Genomic DNA, 20,765 nt, shown 5'->3' on the forward strand with positions numbered 1-20,765 from the left:
TGGCTGTGTAATCATAACCATTACCATGATAATGCCATTTTGAATATTCAGAAAACAACTTGGACCCTTACAACAAATCTGAACAATAATGTCAAATAATAATAGGATTACAGCTAAAGTGCAGAATCGCCCTCTTATTTGTTTGGCGCTTTTTACAAGAGTAAGAAGAATTGGATTTTTGTTTCTTTGACTTATTAAGTGAAAATAAGTCGATGTGTACATGGATAAAGGGAGTGCGCTGTGCAATTCTGGGATTTTTTTTTTAAAGTGAAACTAGGTTGACGTGTACATGGACGCCGAGTATGTGCAATTAAAAATGCACCAAGCATCGGGCGATTCTGCACTTTCTCCTTCGATTGCTATCAGTACTCCCAAAATTAACTGCAAAAGACTTCTTTTAAACGGAAAAAAAAAAAAAAACCCTGAGCCTTAAATTCATAGTAGCAGACATAAGTTACGAAGTTCTGAAATTACCAAATTTCAAACAAAGGAAAGAAAAAATCCGATAACACTTTGTGGGTGAAAAAAATAACAGATATTTGAATTAAGTTACATCATTTATTAAACAATTTATGAAAAAAAAAATCATGAACATCTGCATTACACTATGTCTTTGACCAGTAACAGGAGCCTATAAAATATTCAAATTATTACATGGCCACATTTTAGACAAATATTAACTACGTATATACATTTGCCTTTTCATAAACTCCATCAGCAAATTTCAAAATATCTAAATGTGAACTGATGCAAAATGCACTCTTATATAAAATAAAGTACCAGACAATCACTATACATCAGACACTTCATCTGAAGTAATTTACTTTAGGCTCAAGATGCAATGTACAAGTATAAAATGTTTACAAGTTACATGCTAACATTGAACTATAAATTTAAGGCATTCATCACTGAAACTTAAAAAGTTCCTAAGCTTGGTAATAATAATAGTTTTATTACCTTAAATCTGCAAAGTCCCAGATAAAACTGAAACAAAAAATTACACTGCATGCATACTTCACATGTACAAAAAATGATAACTTAGGACTCATAACATATAAATAGGGTGAAATAAAAGATATACCTGGAAAGAAAAGCATATCCAAATGTTCTGAGAAAAACGCTGCAAGCAAAAATATGACAATCACTGACCAAATGTCAAATAGTAAGATTAATTTTAAATATATTTCTTCATGGACATCTTTAGTTAAATAACAACATATCAGCTACACCTTAGAACATATTAGCCAATATTCAGTTCACAACCAGATTTGATTTATTCCATACATAAAAAACGTATTGGCCCACTTCAATTATAAATATTGCCTTTCTTGCTTTGCTAATATCTAGACTAAAGCCAGAAAGATATTCAATCTGATACACATGAAAAAAGTTTATTAATTACTTCAGTAATCAGATAAATCTCCTAGAGATCAGAGCTTTTTTGGAAGATCCTCCATTTATTTGATTGCTGAAATATTCAAGTTAATTGTGACATAAGAAAAAAATACGTAACATACAATAACATAACAGACAAAATATACTTTGTCATATCGTTCTTAATTACAGAATGCAATATGTATACACATTAAATAATAATATTCATTAGGCACTTTCAAACTAAAAAATGCAAAAAAGAAGCACACACGGAAAAAAAAAGACACAAAATGTTTGATAAAATATTGCATAGATAATAAAAACAAATATATTGAAAATGCAGTTCTTTATTTAAGACAAATTACCTATGATTTCAGTTCAAAAAATGATTCTAAATCAGAAAATTTTTTTGGTATAGCAGCTTTCTTGAAGATACATAATTAAATTCTAATAGTTACTAAAAAATCAAAATTTCCAGGTCTCGCATTATTAAAAAAACGAAATTTAACAGCTACAGGATGAAGGAAATATCTGTAAAATAATAACAGTATTTCCTGACAAAATATCAGATACTGTAAAACTGTGCTGTAATTATCTACATGGAACTCAATATAGTTCAAGGAAACATACACACAAAAGAAAAATATATATAACTAAGCAATTATTTTGAAAGCCATATTTATTGGCAATTTAGTTTATTTTGAAATATAAGACATTGCAGTTCACATTATATCAAGTATATGCATTTGCAGCAGAATTTTCGGTATTAAGACAGGTAACTTGGAACACAGCTTTCAAAACGCTTCTGTATCTGGTCATAAGTAAATTTCACATATGTATCATATTGCTCAGCTAACTTGGCATTGAGGATACGATCATATTCATCTCGAATTTGGTTTTCTCGATCTTTAATCATGCGTTCGCAGATTAGGCCAACTTGTCGAAAAGTGAAGAGCGGCTGGTCGCGGCATGATGGAGCCATCAGACCGGTATTTAGGCTGCTTGGCGCACCAGAAGATGTCGAAGTGTTGTCACAGCTTTCATTCGCATCGAATTTCAGCTGCTTTCTTCGATGCAATTTTTTAATTTCTTCCCTAAGATTTACTGCAATCTGCTCTGAGGTCAACTTTGTTGCTACGTCTCCAAACGGAGATGGACTTTCCAGCGCGGACTTGAAAACTTTGGGCGATGGTGACATAACTGGGGTACATCGTCGTCGTTTAGGGGATCTTCCATTAGGACTCTGCAAAGGATCCCATTCGCAACTCCTCTTCAAGGTAGCACATGCCATATTACACACAATTTTTTTGTTGAGCTATCAAAACGAATCAGAAACTTATTACAAAAGAATAAAGTAAACAATTTTTTTAGAGCGATTAACACTACTTCGACTTCCTAAAAAATTATACAATGCGTTCTTTCAGTGAGTTCAAGACATTAAATTTACTCAAAATTTTCAAAGAGCGTTTGTCGTTCCACACAGTAAACTAATAAGTATCAAATAATGACTGGACCTCACCCAACGAAAATTACTTTTCCATTAACACAAGAAACAGCCATGCTAGGAATCGACCATTCGATTAGATGCCACTACTACACCAGTGTTAATGTTCACCCAAAAGCCTTCTTTTTTCCTTCACAGTATAATATTAAAATTGTTCAAGAAACGAATAGAATTTTGATGGCGTTCGTGATAATCTAAAACATAAATTTATTACTCAACATCGAAGCTTATATTAAAACAATGCACGTTCAGAATAGTCTCAGTAACGATATTTTAAGAAGTGTTGCCAATACCTTCATAGAAAAGTATCAGAAATAAAAATGCGTCATCATGAGCTCCTATACATGAGGCTGGACAGCAGCCATTATATTTCGGTGTTGAATTAGCGGTGTTCGGAGAACAGCCTTGGTTGAGCCAACTTGGCTCCTTTCAGGGGGTGAGACTAAATTTCAACTTGGCAGGAAATTTTGATTGGTTGGCTCTGGTGACGTCATTTCAACGTATTTAAACTCCGCCTCTCATGTGGTTTACAATCAAAACTCATCATGCGCCATGTTTGGTCATGACCAAAGATGGGTTCTTCTCTTGCTTTACCAAGATATCCGTATAGACAGGGCTTAAATTGCGTCGGAGCCCACCGGAGGCTGGCTCAGATACTTATTAGTTTTAGGAAAAATTCATAATTTTAGCCGGAGCCCTAAATAAGAAGGCTTTGGCACTTCTTTTATGTAACTGAACAATAATTTCAGTAGAAACCTGGTCTTGGAAGCTTTATTTTTAACAATAAAATTATATTAAAAATTGCTTATTAAATTCTAATTTATCACTTTGCATTTTATTAAATTTTAATTATTTAATTACTTTAACCATTAATTTTTTTAATAATGAATTATTTAATTTTTTAATTGTTAATGATTTTATTAGTCATCTTATTCTCTTATTTATTCTTGTTCCTCTTTCCTGAAGGTCTTCTATAGGGCTCTGGTACTTCTAATTTTTGAAATTAAACCCTGTGTATAGCTGACCGTTTTGTTTTTCTAATATGCTTCCTTAGGAATTATGACAGCCATATACTGGTAAAATGCCTTAGACCATTTACCAAAGCAAAGATCCGAAATGGTTTATATGGTAAATAAGAGAGTTCGTAAGGAAGGTTATATTGTAAGAATGTCGTTTGGTATGAAAACTTCAGTTTTCATAAAGGAAATTGGATAAAATGCAGATATTTTTTCCCCATGAGAGAAAAGTCCTAAAACTACTTCAACTGTTTTATTTTGTAAATGAAGATAAAATAGCGCCTGATATGTGTATGTACTAAAGAGGACTTCAATTATTTAGTGAAATAAATAAGGACAAAATACAAAATTTGAAATTGTAGTTTAAAATAGGTTTTTATTTGATTAAAGCACTCGAGAGCTAACTGCCTACAGGGAAGAATGCCTTCCTGGAGAACTTTCTAAGGGAAACTGGCTCATATACACGTTACACATGAGGAAAAACACGAAAACGCCTATGCAGCCATCCCAAATCATGTTTAGAATAAAAATTAATTTGTTATTTACTATCATTTGCGATTATTAGTGGTAAATATGTATTGAAATCTATTTAGAGCAAAATCTGCAAAGAAATGAATGCGGAAGAATCTAAATTCTTAGAAGAGATATGCAATTATCTGATTATAATCAGTAGAATGTGCTTTGAGTTAATCCATATTATGTAACGTTATCAAGTGGCTAAAAGTATAAAACACTGGTAATTAATTCTCCTTTCCTTGATTTGTAGTAGTTGAATGAAATGATCATAAGGTAATTTCATGACAAAGAAGCACTTAAAAGTCTCATGCCTGAAATCTGTTTGAATGTTTAGTCATAAGGGTACAAGATCTCAAAATATATGTTAGAATGTGTCCACGGTCAAAAAAGGGTTGGAGTAACTCCTATACATTTTGTGTTCATTAAATAATCTTGTACAAATGATTAGGTAAAGGTTTTTAAGTCTTTTGCCATTAGTTGATCCATTAGCATGCTAATATAGTCTAACTTCATGCTTATTTTTACCCTATGTATCAATGATTTCTTATTATATACAGATAATATTAAGTTTTGGTCGTTATTCATACTGTCAATAAATCAATATGAAGAATACATTTGTGATTTAAATTAAAAACGATTAGTTCAGTGTTTACAGATTCATGTGATGTAATGAAAGTTTATAATAAAATTAAGAATATTCTGTGGTTTATTTTCTTAAATGAAACTTTGTTTTTCCTCTGGAAAAAAATCCAAATAGCTTTATGTAAGAATCATTAAAGAGATCTTCATCAATAACAATGTGTTAATTAATGGAAACTATATACTTGTGTCTATATCAATAATATTTTCCTTTGAAATCTGTGTATAAGCCTTAGTAATCTCAAGGTGTGAGATTTATAATGTTGTAATATTCTGAAAAGTCACTTGACTTTAATATGTATGCAAGTTTCATGAAAAATTAAAAGCTGTATAATTTGCATCCATACATAAAAGCAAGAACTATGTATACATAAATTCTACAGTTTTACTGTGTGGAGCAAATCAACAAAAGCATTATCAAAGCATCACTATTAACAGTTTCATCACAAAACAACTACATTGCAGAGCATGTTTCCAAAGTATATCAATTTTTTAAAGTACTGATTCTACTGAAAATGTATTGTTTACAAGATAAATAAATAGCTCTTGCATGCTTCGCCACTTCATAAAATTTTTAAAGATTTTATTTTTATTTCTGTTATTGGTTGTCATATATCTGCATACTTTTGCAGCCCAATGATTTATTTACTGTATGAAATTTATTAATCAATTCTCTTGGAATAATTTAAGTTTTCACTATTCATAAATTGTTATTGTAATAACTAGCGATTCAAAAATGCTCAATAACAAAATACAGTAGCATTTTCAAAAACACTAAGATTTACACTTATATGAATTTAAGAATTTTAAAGCACTTATTATATTTTTGTGGCATTTTTAATCATTTATTTAGAGAAATACCAGCACACTCTCATTTGTCAGCAGATACTAAATTATGATTTTCCTTTGTAATAATCAAGTGCAATTGTTATTCCTGTTATGTTCTCTATCTGTATATGATGTTACTATCTATATTTGACTGAATCTGTAACTGCATATTTCATGCTGAAACTTTTAGTTCTTTTGCACATATTGTTGTGATACGTCCTAATAAACACATTATATGTCGATGTTTTGTAAAATGATGTTGCTAACTGTACTGTATGTGTACCATCAACTGGAGAACTTTACACTAATAATTTAGTAGTGAAATACTGCGACAGAATATGCAGATCAAAAATTGATTAATAAATTACTTGTGTAACTAGCAAGGATGAAGTAGTGACAAGATTAAGAGCCTTTTAAATTTATATACTGTTTTTAATTCATCATATTTTAATTTATAAACTATTTAGAGATTATTTTATATACAATATATTTACATGATGAGATATCAATATGCATGATCAAAAGAATCATGAATTATAAGAGTTTCATTATTTCCAATGGCATGTATAGCAGCTTTCTTGTATGAAGTTGTTGCAATATTTTCAGTACTGCATGGACGTTTTCTTTTCTTTCTCGTAGAAAAGAAATTCTTTTGTTTCTCTGCTTTTTTATTTGTAGGTTCATAGTTCACCATTTTCAATTTCGGCTTTTCGTTCTTTAATTTTGTAATCACTTTATTCAGTGTGTTTTCAATATCTCCCAAAGTTATATTATTTACTGTTGTTGATGTTACAAGTTTTGATATGATACTCAGTTGATCTATAATATGGTGCTTGGTTCCTGATTTTTTAAATTTTTGTGCTGATAGATCAAGAAAGGATTTTACATCATTTGATTCTTTAGTTTTAGCTGGCTGTTCTCTATTAGGTAATCTTGTCTTTAAAATTATTGCATGTATATGTTTACAGACACTTCCTTTAATCGTGGCATCTGTGCATGTGCATACAAATGCATCGTTACAAATTTTGCACCATTTACAAACAATGTTACAATTAATGCATTGTGTATGTATTTGAGTAACAGTATATTCAAGAGTAGGGTCACTTTCTGAAATCACATGCCAAGAAAACTCATTGATTTCTGTGATATTATTAGCTGGAAAATTTATTGCTCTGTTGTGTCGTAAATTTGTTTGGTTGATCTTTGATGTGTTTGCCCCTTTTGTTGTTTTGATAAATCTCTGGAACCATTTATCTTGCACCATATTAATAAGCTTCGCAACGCACCTATCAACCCTCTTGTTTTTCAATCCATCAAGATAAGAATATTTTAAAACTCGATGCAGTGCTTCAAGATGATTGTTAGTTGTGATGTTACATCTTTTTCTATAACATTTAGCCCACAACTCACATCTGTTTGCATAATTTGAAGCAAAATAATTAGCAAACTTGTCTGTATCTCTATCAGCAAAGAGTTTGCTGAGGAAATCAGATATCAGTGCTTCAAATTCTTTTATATCATGACATTCAGATACTACATTTAAAAATTTCAAAACTTCCTTTCGTTTTGAGGGGATAATTGAATTTGCTGCTTGCAGCCATGCCTTTTTAACGTGCCAGGTGCATAGAATCCTAAATTTGGCATCACACATTACTGATGTCCATGCAGTATAATATACTGGTGCATCATCACTCATAAAGCAGTTTACAGACAGCAGTCCAACTTTGTCCCTAATACACTGAAAAAATTTTTGCATTGAACTTAAATTTACTCTATTGCTTAGGCAAAAAGCAGCAGAAAATCCTGAATTAAACTCGTCTATGACTAAAACTGTCGATAATTGAAAATCGTAAGCATTAGTCCCATGTGTGGTATCGATGCATATGCTATCGGATCCAAACTTTAAAAGCATATGCTTTTGAACGTTTGTCATTATGATGATGCAGAAGTCACTAATTTCCAAGTGCTGATCTGCTGCTTCTCCTTGGAATTTTACAAAAAGAACTGGATTATCATCTAAACATTTCATTTTTTCTATCCAGATCCTTAAACTGACAGCATCAGTTGGATGATATTGTTCATCATTACCAATACAGTAAGAATTAGAAATGTTATGTATGTCTTTTTTTGTCAATAAATGCTCCCTGTAAATGTCTTCTTTAATACTATTCCTTGTGGAATCTAATATTTTCTGTGGTGGAATGCCTTCATTTAACTTACCTGAAAATATTGCATTTATATGATAATGTTGTATAATAATGTCTGTTTTATATTGAATTTCACAATCAAGTTCATAAAGAAACTTACCTGCAATCACTTCTCGCAAATCTTTTGTTAATGGCAAATGTTCTAGATCTACTGTGTGTCCCACGTGTGTTTGGAAATATAAAATCTTAATTATGCCATTACTGGTAACTTCAATAGTAGATGGACAGTGCCCCTCTATTTTGCAGGTACCTTGTGATTTTATAGCTCTTACACCTTTACTTTTAGAATTATAAAATCCAGATCGATTACAAAGGAAGTAACTCTTTTTCCCACCTTCTTTAAGAGTTATTGTACTTCTCAAAAAGTAAGAAATTTTTTCTCTTCGTTCTTCCTCACTTTTCCATTGTAAGAAATCTAAATTTGAAGGGTAAACATTAGCCTACATACAATATAAAAGCCCATTATAATTGTGAACTAGTGAATCTTTAAAACAAAATTACTAATTTAAAACTAACCAAAATCTTATTTTGGCACTGATTGTAAATAGATACTGGTCACTTTAGCAGAATATTTTTTCTCTTCAAGAAGAGGAACCTATGTCTAATTGCTCTCAAAACTGATAGTTTTATTTAAAATCTACACTGAAATAAAGTTGCCTAATTTTAAGTCAGAGGCGTAGCTAGAGGGGGGCATCTGTCCCCGGGCGCAGAATCCAAGGGGCGCCAAACTGATGTTACGACATTTTAGAATTAAATGTTTTTCATCCTTGGCAAGCAGTAGAGGGGCACGAAACCTTTAGTTGTCCCTGGGCGCTGAAAACCCTAGCTACGACTCTGTTTTAAGTTATACATTGGCATATTTTTCTTCCTATTTGACAGTTACTAGTACTCGTGTTCCAGCTAAACAAGACTTAAAACATATTCCCCAAAGTTGTATAATAATGCAAGAAATTTATTCTTAAGAGACAAATTGTCATCAGACATTTTCCATAACATGAGTGTCATCTGGCCTATGTCTAAAGTAAAAAAACATTGTAGCCTGTTTCTTGATAACTGATACAATGTGTATAGGTTATTAAAATTTTAAGACATCGAATAAATTTCTTTAAGTAGTTTTAAAATAACATATAATAAATTTTAAGCCTCATTTACATATAATAAAATAAGTGTCTATCATTATGATACTAAACTTACAATTGAAGGTTGCCACTTTAATAAAGATTTTACTAATTTTTTTATTAGGTCCACATCATTTTTGATATCTTCAATATACATATGCATTAAGAGATCCATTTGTGTAATAACAGGATAGTCTTTTTTTTTTTAATGAAGCACTGAATTACACGTATAAATAATTATGCAGCAGTGCATCTCTATATATGTTTTTATTATTTAGAAAATGTTTACTTCATATTTCAAATAGTTGAGGAAGAGAAATATTACTTTGAAATATTTTTACTGAAGAATAATGGGGGTTTATCAGGCTAACAGAAAAAAGCAAGATGCTAAGGAAATTATTCTGTTACCAATTATACTCACAAAAATAGATGTATTTTATTCCCCAGCTTGATGAATGAATTTGCAAAAATAGTAATTTGTACTCAGTTTGGGGCTATTCAAATTAAAAACGTTTATCGCAGAAAATGCAAATTTCTAATATCTTACCTTCATATGTATTAAATGTCATTTCAACGGAGTTAAGAGTGTATCCATGTTGATCTCTTGCGTGATTTCTTAACTCTTCAAACGTTCTACATGAAAAATTGCAGGCATTAATAGGACATTTCAAATTTCCTTCAGCCACAACAGGTACTTTATGTACTTCCCGAATGTGTTCATATAAAACCTTTTTCTTTTTGTACTTTTTGCAGCAGTACATACATTCAAATACTGCTATCTTTTCATATTCCATTGTTATAACAAAAAGTTATGTACTGCAATAGAAAATAAAAACTTATTTTGTCATCAGATATATTAAGAAATGAATAAAAACTAGTAGCATATGATATTAAAATATTTAATGTTTGACACAAAAAAATGGTAGCATATGATATTAAAATATTTAATGTTTGACACAAAAAATGGTAGCATATGATATTAAAATATTTAATGTTTGACTGAAACTAACACGGCTTGCTATTCTGAAACATTTTTCATTTTTCTTTGTTCAACAAAGGAAATTTCTGCTAAATTTATCTGTTCTCAAAAGGCAATATATGAAAAATAAATAGATTACAAAAAGTTTGTCTCAAAAATAAATACTTTACAATAATTTGTAATCACATGTTTAATTACAAGCAAACAATACCTAAATTACCAATTAAAATATTTTATCAAAAAACACTTTTAGCCCGCCAAAAAATATAACTGCAGAGCTCAGCAAACAAGCAACCGAAAATGGCAGGTAATCCTGTGGGGTAAATCTAAAACATCCCGCTTTTGACGTCACATGTGACGTGTACCGTTGACCAATCAAATTTTCCTGCCGAGTTGAAATTTAGTCGCTTCCCCTTTCAGGATATGGGCGACATTTCATTATGCGAACGGAAGTAAATATCATGTGGGGAATAGGTGCTAAGAAGAAAAGAAAAATACATGGGGAAAAACGGGATTAAGATGTGTTTGTATTTGTTTGGTATCTGATTGCTAATTTGGTTCTGTTATGTTGCTAAATTAGCATTAAAAGTCGAGTAATGTGCGTGTATTGCGAAAACGCAGGGCAATTACTCTTCGATGCGATTTTATATATGTATTAATACATCCCATTCCTGCTCATATGATCTACATATGTATCAGATAACTAACTACTTTTGAGTCTTATTTCTGGATGTGTATTATTTTATAGCTTTTTCAGCTTTGAAAACCCAAGTATTGAAACATTATGTGTATGCTTGTGAAAATATTATTTCAGATATTCTCGTATAACTAACTATACTATAATCTCATATTATTCAGTTCTCATATAACTACGATAGAAATATGCTTCTATTATTTACTTTAAAAATGCAGTATTTGATAGCCTTCCACATAGTAGCCATTCTAGTTCTGTAATGTTATATAATGTTAATTGTCTTATGCATTATTTTGTCTAAATATTCATTTTCATAAAGAATATATAATCAATGTAGAGAATGCGAGTTCAATATATTTTAAAAACAGAGATAAACAAAAAATAAAAGGGAGACTACATGTGCAACCAGATAAAAGTCACCATATTCTAATTAAATAAACTCAAAATGATGTGAAAGTATAGCCCATGCCACAAAATTCGCTTAAGTATTATTTCTGAGTAGTAAAGCAGAACATATATATCTGAGTGCATTTTTTATATCTGAAATACAATCTGTTATTAGTTGCTGATGAGAAAGTAAGAAAACAATTTTTATGGATAGAAATTTATGTAGCTGAGTATTGAAAGTCTGATACTTCATCAACACTGAAAAAGCAATTTATATATTGTATGAAAGTGAAAAAAAGTGTTGTTTTTTGAAAACTTCAAAAATTTGAATAATTTTCAGAACATATTCTTAAAACAAATTAAGAATATATTGTTTCTTAGAAGTTATTTTTTATAATTATATGCCATATACATTATGTACAGATCGAGCATGGCCAAACTGAGACTCGAAATTCATAATTTACTCTCATTGTAATTTACTCACATAATAAGCAACTCACATTGTTTTGCTTTTGAAACATAATTGTCATTTGAAACAGAATTTGTGTGTCTTTTTAATAATTACTAATTTAATTTTTTGAAATCACATTGTGTGTATAATAATTTCAAACTATGCCTTATTTGCTAATCTCTGATAAGTAAAAACAAAAGTCATACAGTGCCATATCTGTAACTACCATGTTGATATTACTCTTGAAATGTGTAGTGGTCATCAGCGTAGCAGAAAAGATAATTTTTTTTTTTTTTATCCTGGTAGCACCTGCATTCATAATGTACCTCAAATCATACTGAATGTCCTATAAATATCTGTACTGTGATTTGCATTAGGAAATACAAAACATATCTAATGATCCAAATTTCCAACGAATTAGTTGTTATGTGATACAGTAGTGGGGTTTGATCCTGAAATGGGCTGAAGGCCCACGCAATAGCAAAAAGCTAACTATACTTTTCTATAACCCCAATAGTTTGACAGCTTGCAGTCTCATTCCCCCCTTTTTTTTCCATGCTTTTTACCATTACCATGAGGAGATTGTATAGATCAAGAGTCAAAAAAAAAAAAAAAAAAAAAAAAAAATCCATAGTTCTGTATTTTCGAATTACTGCTTTATTTTTACATTATTGTAAACAGCAGTATGTCGCTTCTTTTATTTTCTGTTTACTGCTATTAAAATCTGTTTTTAATTATAACTAAAAAAGAAAAATTGAAAATCTGAAGGAAAAGCTTTATTTATTAGCTAAAAAAGTAAAGTATAGAAAAGTTTACAATTCATACATCCAAGGAATATGCTTCCTCGGATACTGAGCAAAAGCAGTAACAGTTATTTTGGTACTGTTCTATTATCATGGGACTGGATTCAGGAATTCGTGTGTTGGTATGTATGTGCTTATATGTGTATTTGTATGTGTACATATATTTGTACTTATGCATACAATGAACACATACATAAATTTCTGAACTCGATCCTGATAACAGAACAGTACCGCTATTTCTTTATTCATGTAAGTAAGCATTATTGTTGAAATAAGAAACCCTTGGCAATTTACTTAAAATATTTCTTTTTTGTTGAAAAGCTTTGCTAGTTTTGAAGCATGATAAGCACCTAATTGTGTTTCTTAAATATTTCTGAATTGTAACATGCAGTTCTTACTGACATGATGTCTGATGACTTTGAAACAAAATTAGCTAATGCAGGAATATAACTGCCTATGCAAATATTCTTAAATCTTTGTGAAACTTGTCCAGTCTTTATGAACCAACATGTGCAAAAGATCATTAAACACCAACAGGTGGTTTCTGGAGTTGGTTGCATGGTATGATTTTTACCATTTTCAACTCTTCTTAATTTTTAATATCTACTCTACATTTTGTGAACTTATAAGTTCTGTGCAATAAAACATTTGTGAATTTATTTTTCTTTTTAGTCAAACTAAAGTTGTAACCTGGAAAATGATAATACGGTGCACGGGTTTTGAGAACATAAATGTTACAGTAGCATGACTAATCTGAGAATACAAAGGAAGTACAGTACTTTATGGACTTTCTTTTTCCTTTCCTTTCACAAAAAACACAAAAATATTTCCTATGTACACATTTTAGATGAATATTTATGATGGTAATGTGTTTTTGAATGAAGATTAAAAGGATATTACTTTGATTCATCAATTATAAAAGTATCTGAAAGGCATAGCTTTAATTATAATAAATATTATAACATAGATGTATTAAAAATAATAAAACAACCTATTCTGCCCCATGCATCTCTTTTGCCATTGCTAGAAAATCCTTCCCCCCTCTCCAACTCTTGAAAAATGCATATACATTTATTTAGATTCATACTATGTTTCAACTTGTTTTATAAATTAAACAACAAAAGTGTAGAAAATGTTGATAAGTGCCAAAACTTGAACAAAAGTAGCTTTTGATATTCATGAACTAAAACTAAATACTTAACATATAAATAAAAGGCTGACCATGTTCTTCCCTCTGAAGTCCCCTTGGTTGAAAATCTCTGTTGTGGAAGATACATCAAGATAGGAGTGGAAAGAAAATTTTTTAAAAAGTAACATATTTTTCAAATCAAGTTGAATGTTTATCTCACAAAAGCATTCAAGGGATGGTTGCTATGAAATTTATACCTGGCTAAAGGGTTTTTTCTAAGGATTATTAATATGTATGTATGTTAATTTTTTCGCCACTGGGAAGTGAGTGTTTTATCAAGTGAAGTATATTGAAAAATATTTTAGCTAATGGAGATCAATTTCATAAAATATTTAGAAAGTTTCAGTTAGGCATTAGCAGTTGTTACCTCTTATATACAGTGATGAAATTATATTACTGGATATTCAGTAATGATTATTAACTTGTTTAATTATGAGTACACATTCAATGTATGTGACACCATAAATACTGGATCAAAGTACTATCACTAATAACAATCTTGGTAATACAGTAAATTTTAACTTCTCTTGAAATCAGTAATCTATATTTTTAAGATGTAATACATTGTGGCATTTAATGGTCTTAAAATTAACCAGCTCTATTTTCTAAGTATAATGATATTGGTACCGTTATAAAGGACTTGATTTAAAATATTGGAGGCCATCTGATGTTTTGAATGTGGCAAATGTCACTAATGCATGTTAATGATATTATTCATGTAAATAATGCACAGTATATTTGCATATAAAGTATTTGTGAAATAGCCTTATATTATTTAACAATTTTGACTTGTTGTTATTTAAAGAAAAAACTATGTTACCTTTTTAAATGTTTTGTTTTTATGGTTTCAGTTTATTATCTACTGTATTAAATATAAACTTACACAGTTTTTTTTTTTTTTAATCAGAAAGAAACAGAAAATGTGAAGTACTTTAAAATACATACTGAATTTGTGCTAAACTTTTATCAAATTACAGATATGTGACAGTTTAACGCAATTAAATTATTTATCAATTCAACAATGATGTCTGTGAATAAAATATAAAATTAAAAAAACTTTTTTTTTCAACTGTGAAAAAAATAATTTGGTCTAATGAATCTTCCTTTGGTATTTATATATTAAAACCATCTTAAAAATTAATTTTGAGTTGTTTAAGAAATCATGTTATTTTGCTTTTCATAATTTATTGTATAAAAGTTAAAATGAATAAGATGGCATTTTTTTTTATATTTTATATCTCTATAATTAAATAGTCATTAATTAAAATTTTTTAAAATGCTTAAGTAAGTAGAATATTTTAACAAAAATGGTCAGTTGAAAAAGGGACATTGATATAGTTTTGATTAGTCTTTATTCAAAAATATCATTGCCCTGCAAGAGTAAGAGATAAAAATACCAATTCTGATAAAAAGCTGAAATACAAATTTTGACATTTCATACCTACTTCTTGTAGTTTTTCTAAGTAGCCCACCAGCGACCAAGTGAATAAGAAAGCTGAATATTGTTAGTTTGACTCGTGTTAAAATCCCAATGAGCAGGCTGACTGCATGAGTGTTTGGATGGCTTTCCATATGAAACATAAATACAAACCAGTTTGCTCTAGAAAGTCCTCCACGAAAATATATGTCTCCTTGAGCAGATATTCTCATGTGTTTTGCTTTAATAAATTAATCTGACCTAACCCTGATTATCAGTATACCCCTATAGAGACTGAAATCTCAAGCATACCTGAATTCTGTAGATGTTTGTGTCTTCCATACTATAAACAAACATCTACCAGTGGTGAAATCCCTAAATATGGATGCTTCAAATCCTTGTAAATGGGCTGGCTGCATAAGAATTTTTGTGGTTTTGGACATGTTTAACGTAATACAAGCCAGCTCACCTTAAGAAAGTTCTCCACAAAAGTACCCCCTCCCTTCTGCAGATAATCCTCATGTGCTGTGCAGTATAAATAATGTAACCTAATTTAGTAAAAAAATATCTATTAACAACAGTTTTGCCATATAACTGTGGCTCAAGCCTATGGTATTATTAAGAAATTATCACTTTTTTTTTTTTTTTTTTTTTTTTTTTTTTTTTTTAAGAATTAAAACTATTCTGCCTCTTTTAACTATTGCCTGTCATAGATATAACATGAACATTTTGATTTTGTATCATATCACATGCAGAACAACAAAGTTCTTTAATATTATCAAAATACATTGAAAATCTTCTGTCATTACCAAACTAAATTTAGTGACAGTTTTCACACAAATTGAAAAATTTTTGTTATTACCAGGTAGATTCTTTAAACAATCTCTGAAAACAATACATTGTCACTTGTGAAATGTGGTGTTACGTAGTTTACTGCAATATGAATTTTTTTTTCGGAATTTTGTATAATCATTGCTTTATTTTCTCATATAACAGCATTAGTGCTATGTATTAAACATTTTTTACTGCTTGCATATTGAAATCTTGCTTTCATGTTTGAAATCATATGCACTGGAAAGGAATGGAACCTAGGGAACACACTGAGATGGCATAAAATCCATAAATGTGATTAACAACTGTATCTGTAATATATACAGCCTACCATGGAATCTGGTGTGTAAGACTGCTGAACATTGATAGTTAGACAAACTGCAAATTATGGTGAAAAAATTCGCTCCGTAGATGCTTCCGTGGTTTTCCCCATATATAACATGAACAGAGGCAGTTCTTCGTAGAAAGTTATCCATGAAAGCATCTTTTTTCCTTCACAGCCCAACAGGTAAGACAGCTGAGCACTGATAGTTCAGTCCAAGTTCAATTCCCAGGGAACAGATTGGCTGCATACACGTTTTCATAGATTCTCCCTTGCATAACATTAGTACAAGACAGTTTCCGTCAGAAAGCCATCCTTAACAGCATTATTCCATCAAGGAATATACACTAGCGTACTTTTCCATAACTTAATAAATTCAAATCTCTTTAGGCAGACAGTTTGTGTCCGAAATCTGAACTGTAGATAATAAAGTCTTTTTCCGCATATATATTTAAAAAATACCTCAGAAAATAGAATATTAATTTTTTAATGTTTCTTGTATATTATTAAGTGTATATCTAGAGATTGATTGATAAAAACTATGTAAATTAAGATTCTAATTTAAATTTGTTTTGCCCTTAACTCATCATTTTAATTTAGGTATTTTCAGTTTCTGTACTAAAAATAGTAACTGCTTATAATAAACCTCTCTGAACTTCCTCTATTAATCCATGCCAAGTGACTTCCTACATACACATTTCTAGTAATGTCTGTCTACATAATGCTGGTGATGTTTTGTAATTCGAAACTTAACCAGCCAATATTATTTTAGAGCGCTATTTATCAATCAGTCAAACAACGTCGAAACTAATTCACTCTGAATTAAGATTTTGTACTGATCACAAAAAAAACTATATAAATCATTTTGGATTCTCTTCCCCCCCCCCCTCACTGTACATTTATTTATGTTGCTCTTAATTTTTAGCTTTGAAAACTTCCTGTACTAACGACATTTATAAGAATTTTCGGGAATACAGGAGAGGTTGTAAATAAATTTAGGTATATCTCACTATGTTTCCCTTAATAATCATTTTTAATATTATTTGAGGACTATTAAGTTTAAAAACACTCTTTAATTATATGGAAATAAATCTTTTCATATATTCTATCATGTAGAAGTTTCATTCATAACATCCCAACTGGAAAAGGCAGTTGTAGGTTAAGTTAATTGGTACGCACCCGTCCATTCCCGAAAGTACATTGTGTATTGATGTGTCTTGTTAACTAGTAAGCTGCATCTCAGTTTTTAATGGAAGATGGCCCTGCGGGTTTTCCGAGTCTCCCAGCTTTTATTCCTCTACTATCAGGTTCTTGAGAGAATTTCGGCTGGCCTTGTATTTTGAGTGCTCGCTTGCTTCACGCATGAAGAAAGCATGGATGATTGTAAATTTATAATAGCTTCATATTATAAGCTGAGAAACATCCATGCACATGGTAGCTTATAATGTGAAGATATTATAAGTTTACCAATAGCTACGCCTTTTTCGGGATTCGAACCCAGACCCTTCACTACGGCATTCAGCGTCATTAACCACTATACCGTCTGGGCAACCCTATGCATACCAACTGCATAGAAACACCAAATTCATATATAACCAAATGTTTGGATTTTATTCCTTAAAATGCACTATAGATCGAACTAGGGATCTGGTGGCCTTTTTGCATGCACGCACTGCGCACTTAACAGAACTGGACCTGAATATGAGATAGATTCTGATATAAAGATGCTAATATCGACAGTTTAAAAAATTAGATTGCAGTAGAGATTCATAAGAAGATAACAAATACGGATGCTGTTCATTAAAATTTCTATACCAGGAAGCAAAGCAAATAACAGAATCATATTTATCGTATGTATTGTATTTATTAATATAATGAGAGGAAGATATGATTAAATTAACAAGTGGTTTGACGTTCATAACAGGCGGAATTCAGTACACAAAGCTGACACATCTGGCAGCCAGTAATATCTGTAATCCGGTTGAACATCTAATTGAACTAAGCTGATATAGGTACTTCATTCCATGCAGCTTTAGTTCTATTTTCTGGCGAGTGATGGTATGGCAATCTCCCTGCAACCCATGATAATCATTTTTAATATTATTTGAGGACTATTAAGTTTAAAAACACTCTTTAATTATATGGAAATAAATCTTTTCATATATTCTATCATGTAGAAGTTATCTTCTCAATAAGTGAGAGGCCTGGAGAATGTGCTGATCTCGGAAACATTCTGTCTCAGAGAACCTCAGGGCAGCATAAGTTCGTGCATCATCTTGTTGAAAGATGGCGTCAAGCAGGCCTTGAAGACAGGGCACGGGCATTAAGACATCACAAATGTTATGACATTTGCCCACATTACCGGTTATGGGAACAAGAGGTGACCAGGATAAAGGTGGAATGGCACCTCATGCCCACACGCCAGGAGCTGAGCCCGTATGACTTTCACGAATGCAAGCTGGCAACGTTCATTCTCCTCTATGCCTCCACACACGGATGCGTTTGTTCTCATGCTGTACGCAGAATTGGTTTCGTTTGAATCACAATATGGTGCCGAGTGTCATCGATGACGTCCATTGTAGGTGCACTTGTGTCTGTTGTAGCGTCATGGGAAGCAGCAACAGGGTCACTGTCCATGGTGCTGCAGACGTCGTATTTATTAATGTAATGAGAGGAAGATATGATTAAATTAACAAGTGGTTTGGGGTTAATAACATGCGCAATTCAGTACATAAAGCTAACACGTCTGGCAGCAGCAACATTTGTAATCCGGCTGAGCATCTAATCAAACTAAGCTCGAATGGCAAACACAGGTACTTCATTCCATGCAGCTTCAATTCTATTTTCTGGCCAGTAAAGGCATGGAAATCTCCCGGCAACCCATGATAAGATGAATGATAGATCTAGAGAATATGCTAATCAGGACAACACTCGAACACATTCGGTCTCAAGGAACTTCAGAACAGCACAGGCAACATAAGGTCGTGTATCATCTTGTTGAAAGATGGCATCATGCAGGCCTTGAAGACAAGGCACAGCCATGGGCATTTACACATCAAATGTAAAGACGTTTGCTCACATTACCGGCTATGGGAACAAGACGTAACCAGGATGAAGGCGGAGTGGCACCTCATACCAGCACGACAGGTGCTGGGCTTGTGTGATTTTCACGAATGCAAGTTGGCAACGTCATTCTCCTCTGTGCCTCCGCACACGAATGCATTCGTAGCATGCTGTACGCAAAATGGATTTCGTCTAAATCACGACATGGTGCACTCCTGTGCCCAGTGTCGTCAATGACGTCCACTGTAGGTGCACCTGTTTCTGTTGTAGCGTCATGGGAAGCAGCAACAGTGGTCACCCTGCTGACTGTCCGTAGTGCTGCAGACGTCATCTTGCTGCCCGCAACTTTCTCTTGGGTTTTAATGCACCAAGGCTGCTGAGATTTTGCACGGCGTTCAATATGGACCTATTGATCTCATATTCGCTTTACAGTTCTGGGATCCTGACTAACACGGGCAGCAATGTCGCGGAAGAATGAATCGTAGTCCAAAGAGTCCACGATCTTGCCATGGTCGAATTCTGTTGGTTGTGCATTACCACTGAAGGCGTAATGAGTACGTTTCTTCAAGCACTGTTTTCATTAAAGAATCATAAGTCAAAAAGTTAACTATGAAATCTTTATTTAATAAAGTAGGATAATTTTGCTACAAATAACAAAAAGTAATAATCTTCACAGACATTAAAACTTGAAGTATTGAAAAGAAGGTAACTTACATAGAATCATCATCAGTCCTAAATATCAGGCTTACCTATTTTAGGCAATAAGAAAAAAGAAACGCGAACATACTTTGCCATGGTACCTGAAAAGAGAAAGTACTAAACTGTATTAGACCTTTAGCCAGGTACAAGTAGCTAGGGTGAAAATCAAATATAGTACTGCATTGCACACGAACTTTACTTTCTTTCGCCAATATATATCTTGGCGCCCGTTCGTTTCGTATACCTTTTGAGTTTCATTATGCAAAATACCTAAATTTATGCTAACATTGCCCCTGTTTTGCTAATGAAACTCATATCAATTGCAATTCATTCCTGCAAAACTGAAATTTAGCTTTAGGAATTGGTTTAGTCATAATATCAGCAACCATTTGGTCTGTTGAAAGATAAGCAAGTTTTACTATTCCTTTGTTATTCAAGTCACGTATATGATGAACTTTTGTATCAATATGTTTTGTGCGCGAACTGAATTTTTCAGATTCTACAAGTCTTACAGTAGTCTGATTATCTTCAAATACCGTTTTTGGTATAGTTTGAGGTAGATTGAAATCTTCTGTTAATTTTAATAGCCATAATAGTTCTTGCGTAGCTTGCGATAGTGCAACATATTCAGCTTCTGCTGAGGATAAAGAAACACAAGTTTGTTTTCTTGAAAACCACGAAATACAGTTTTTTCCTAATAAAATAACACATCCTGATGTAGTTTTTCT

At 31.7% G+C, this 20,765-nt stretch overlaps 1 protein-coding gene across 1 annotated transcript; it reads right to left on the reverse strand.

Annotated features, from left to right (window-relative positions):
• Positions 1 to 544: 544 nt before the first annotated feature.
• LOC146997537 (akirin-2-like) lies at positions 545 to 3,162 on the reverse strand. Its single transcript, XM_085814784.1, has one exon. It carries the CDS (start codon positions 2,663 to 2,665, stop codon positions 2,141 to 2,143), a length of 525 nt encoding a protein of 174 aa, XP_085670910.1. The 5' UTR covers positions 2,666 to 3,162; the 3' UTR covers positions 545 to 2,140.
• Between the last annotated feature and the right edge of the window lie 17,603 nt (positions 3,163 to 20,765).

This window comes from Stegodyphus dumicola, chromosome 4 (assembly GCF_044657685.1).
Source record: "Stegodyphus dumicola isolate Sdum_Otavi_A_Nest chromosome 4, ASM4465768v1".
NCBI lineage: Eukaryota > Metazoa > Arthropoda > Arachnida > Araneae > Eresidae > Stegodyphus > Stegodyphus dumicola.

Coding starts and splice junctions, on each gene's coding strand:
- LOC146997537 (XM_085814784.1), bottom strand. CDS start 2,665: ATGGCATGTGCTACCTTGAAGAGGAGTTGCGAATGGGATCCTTTGCAG.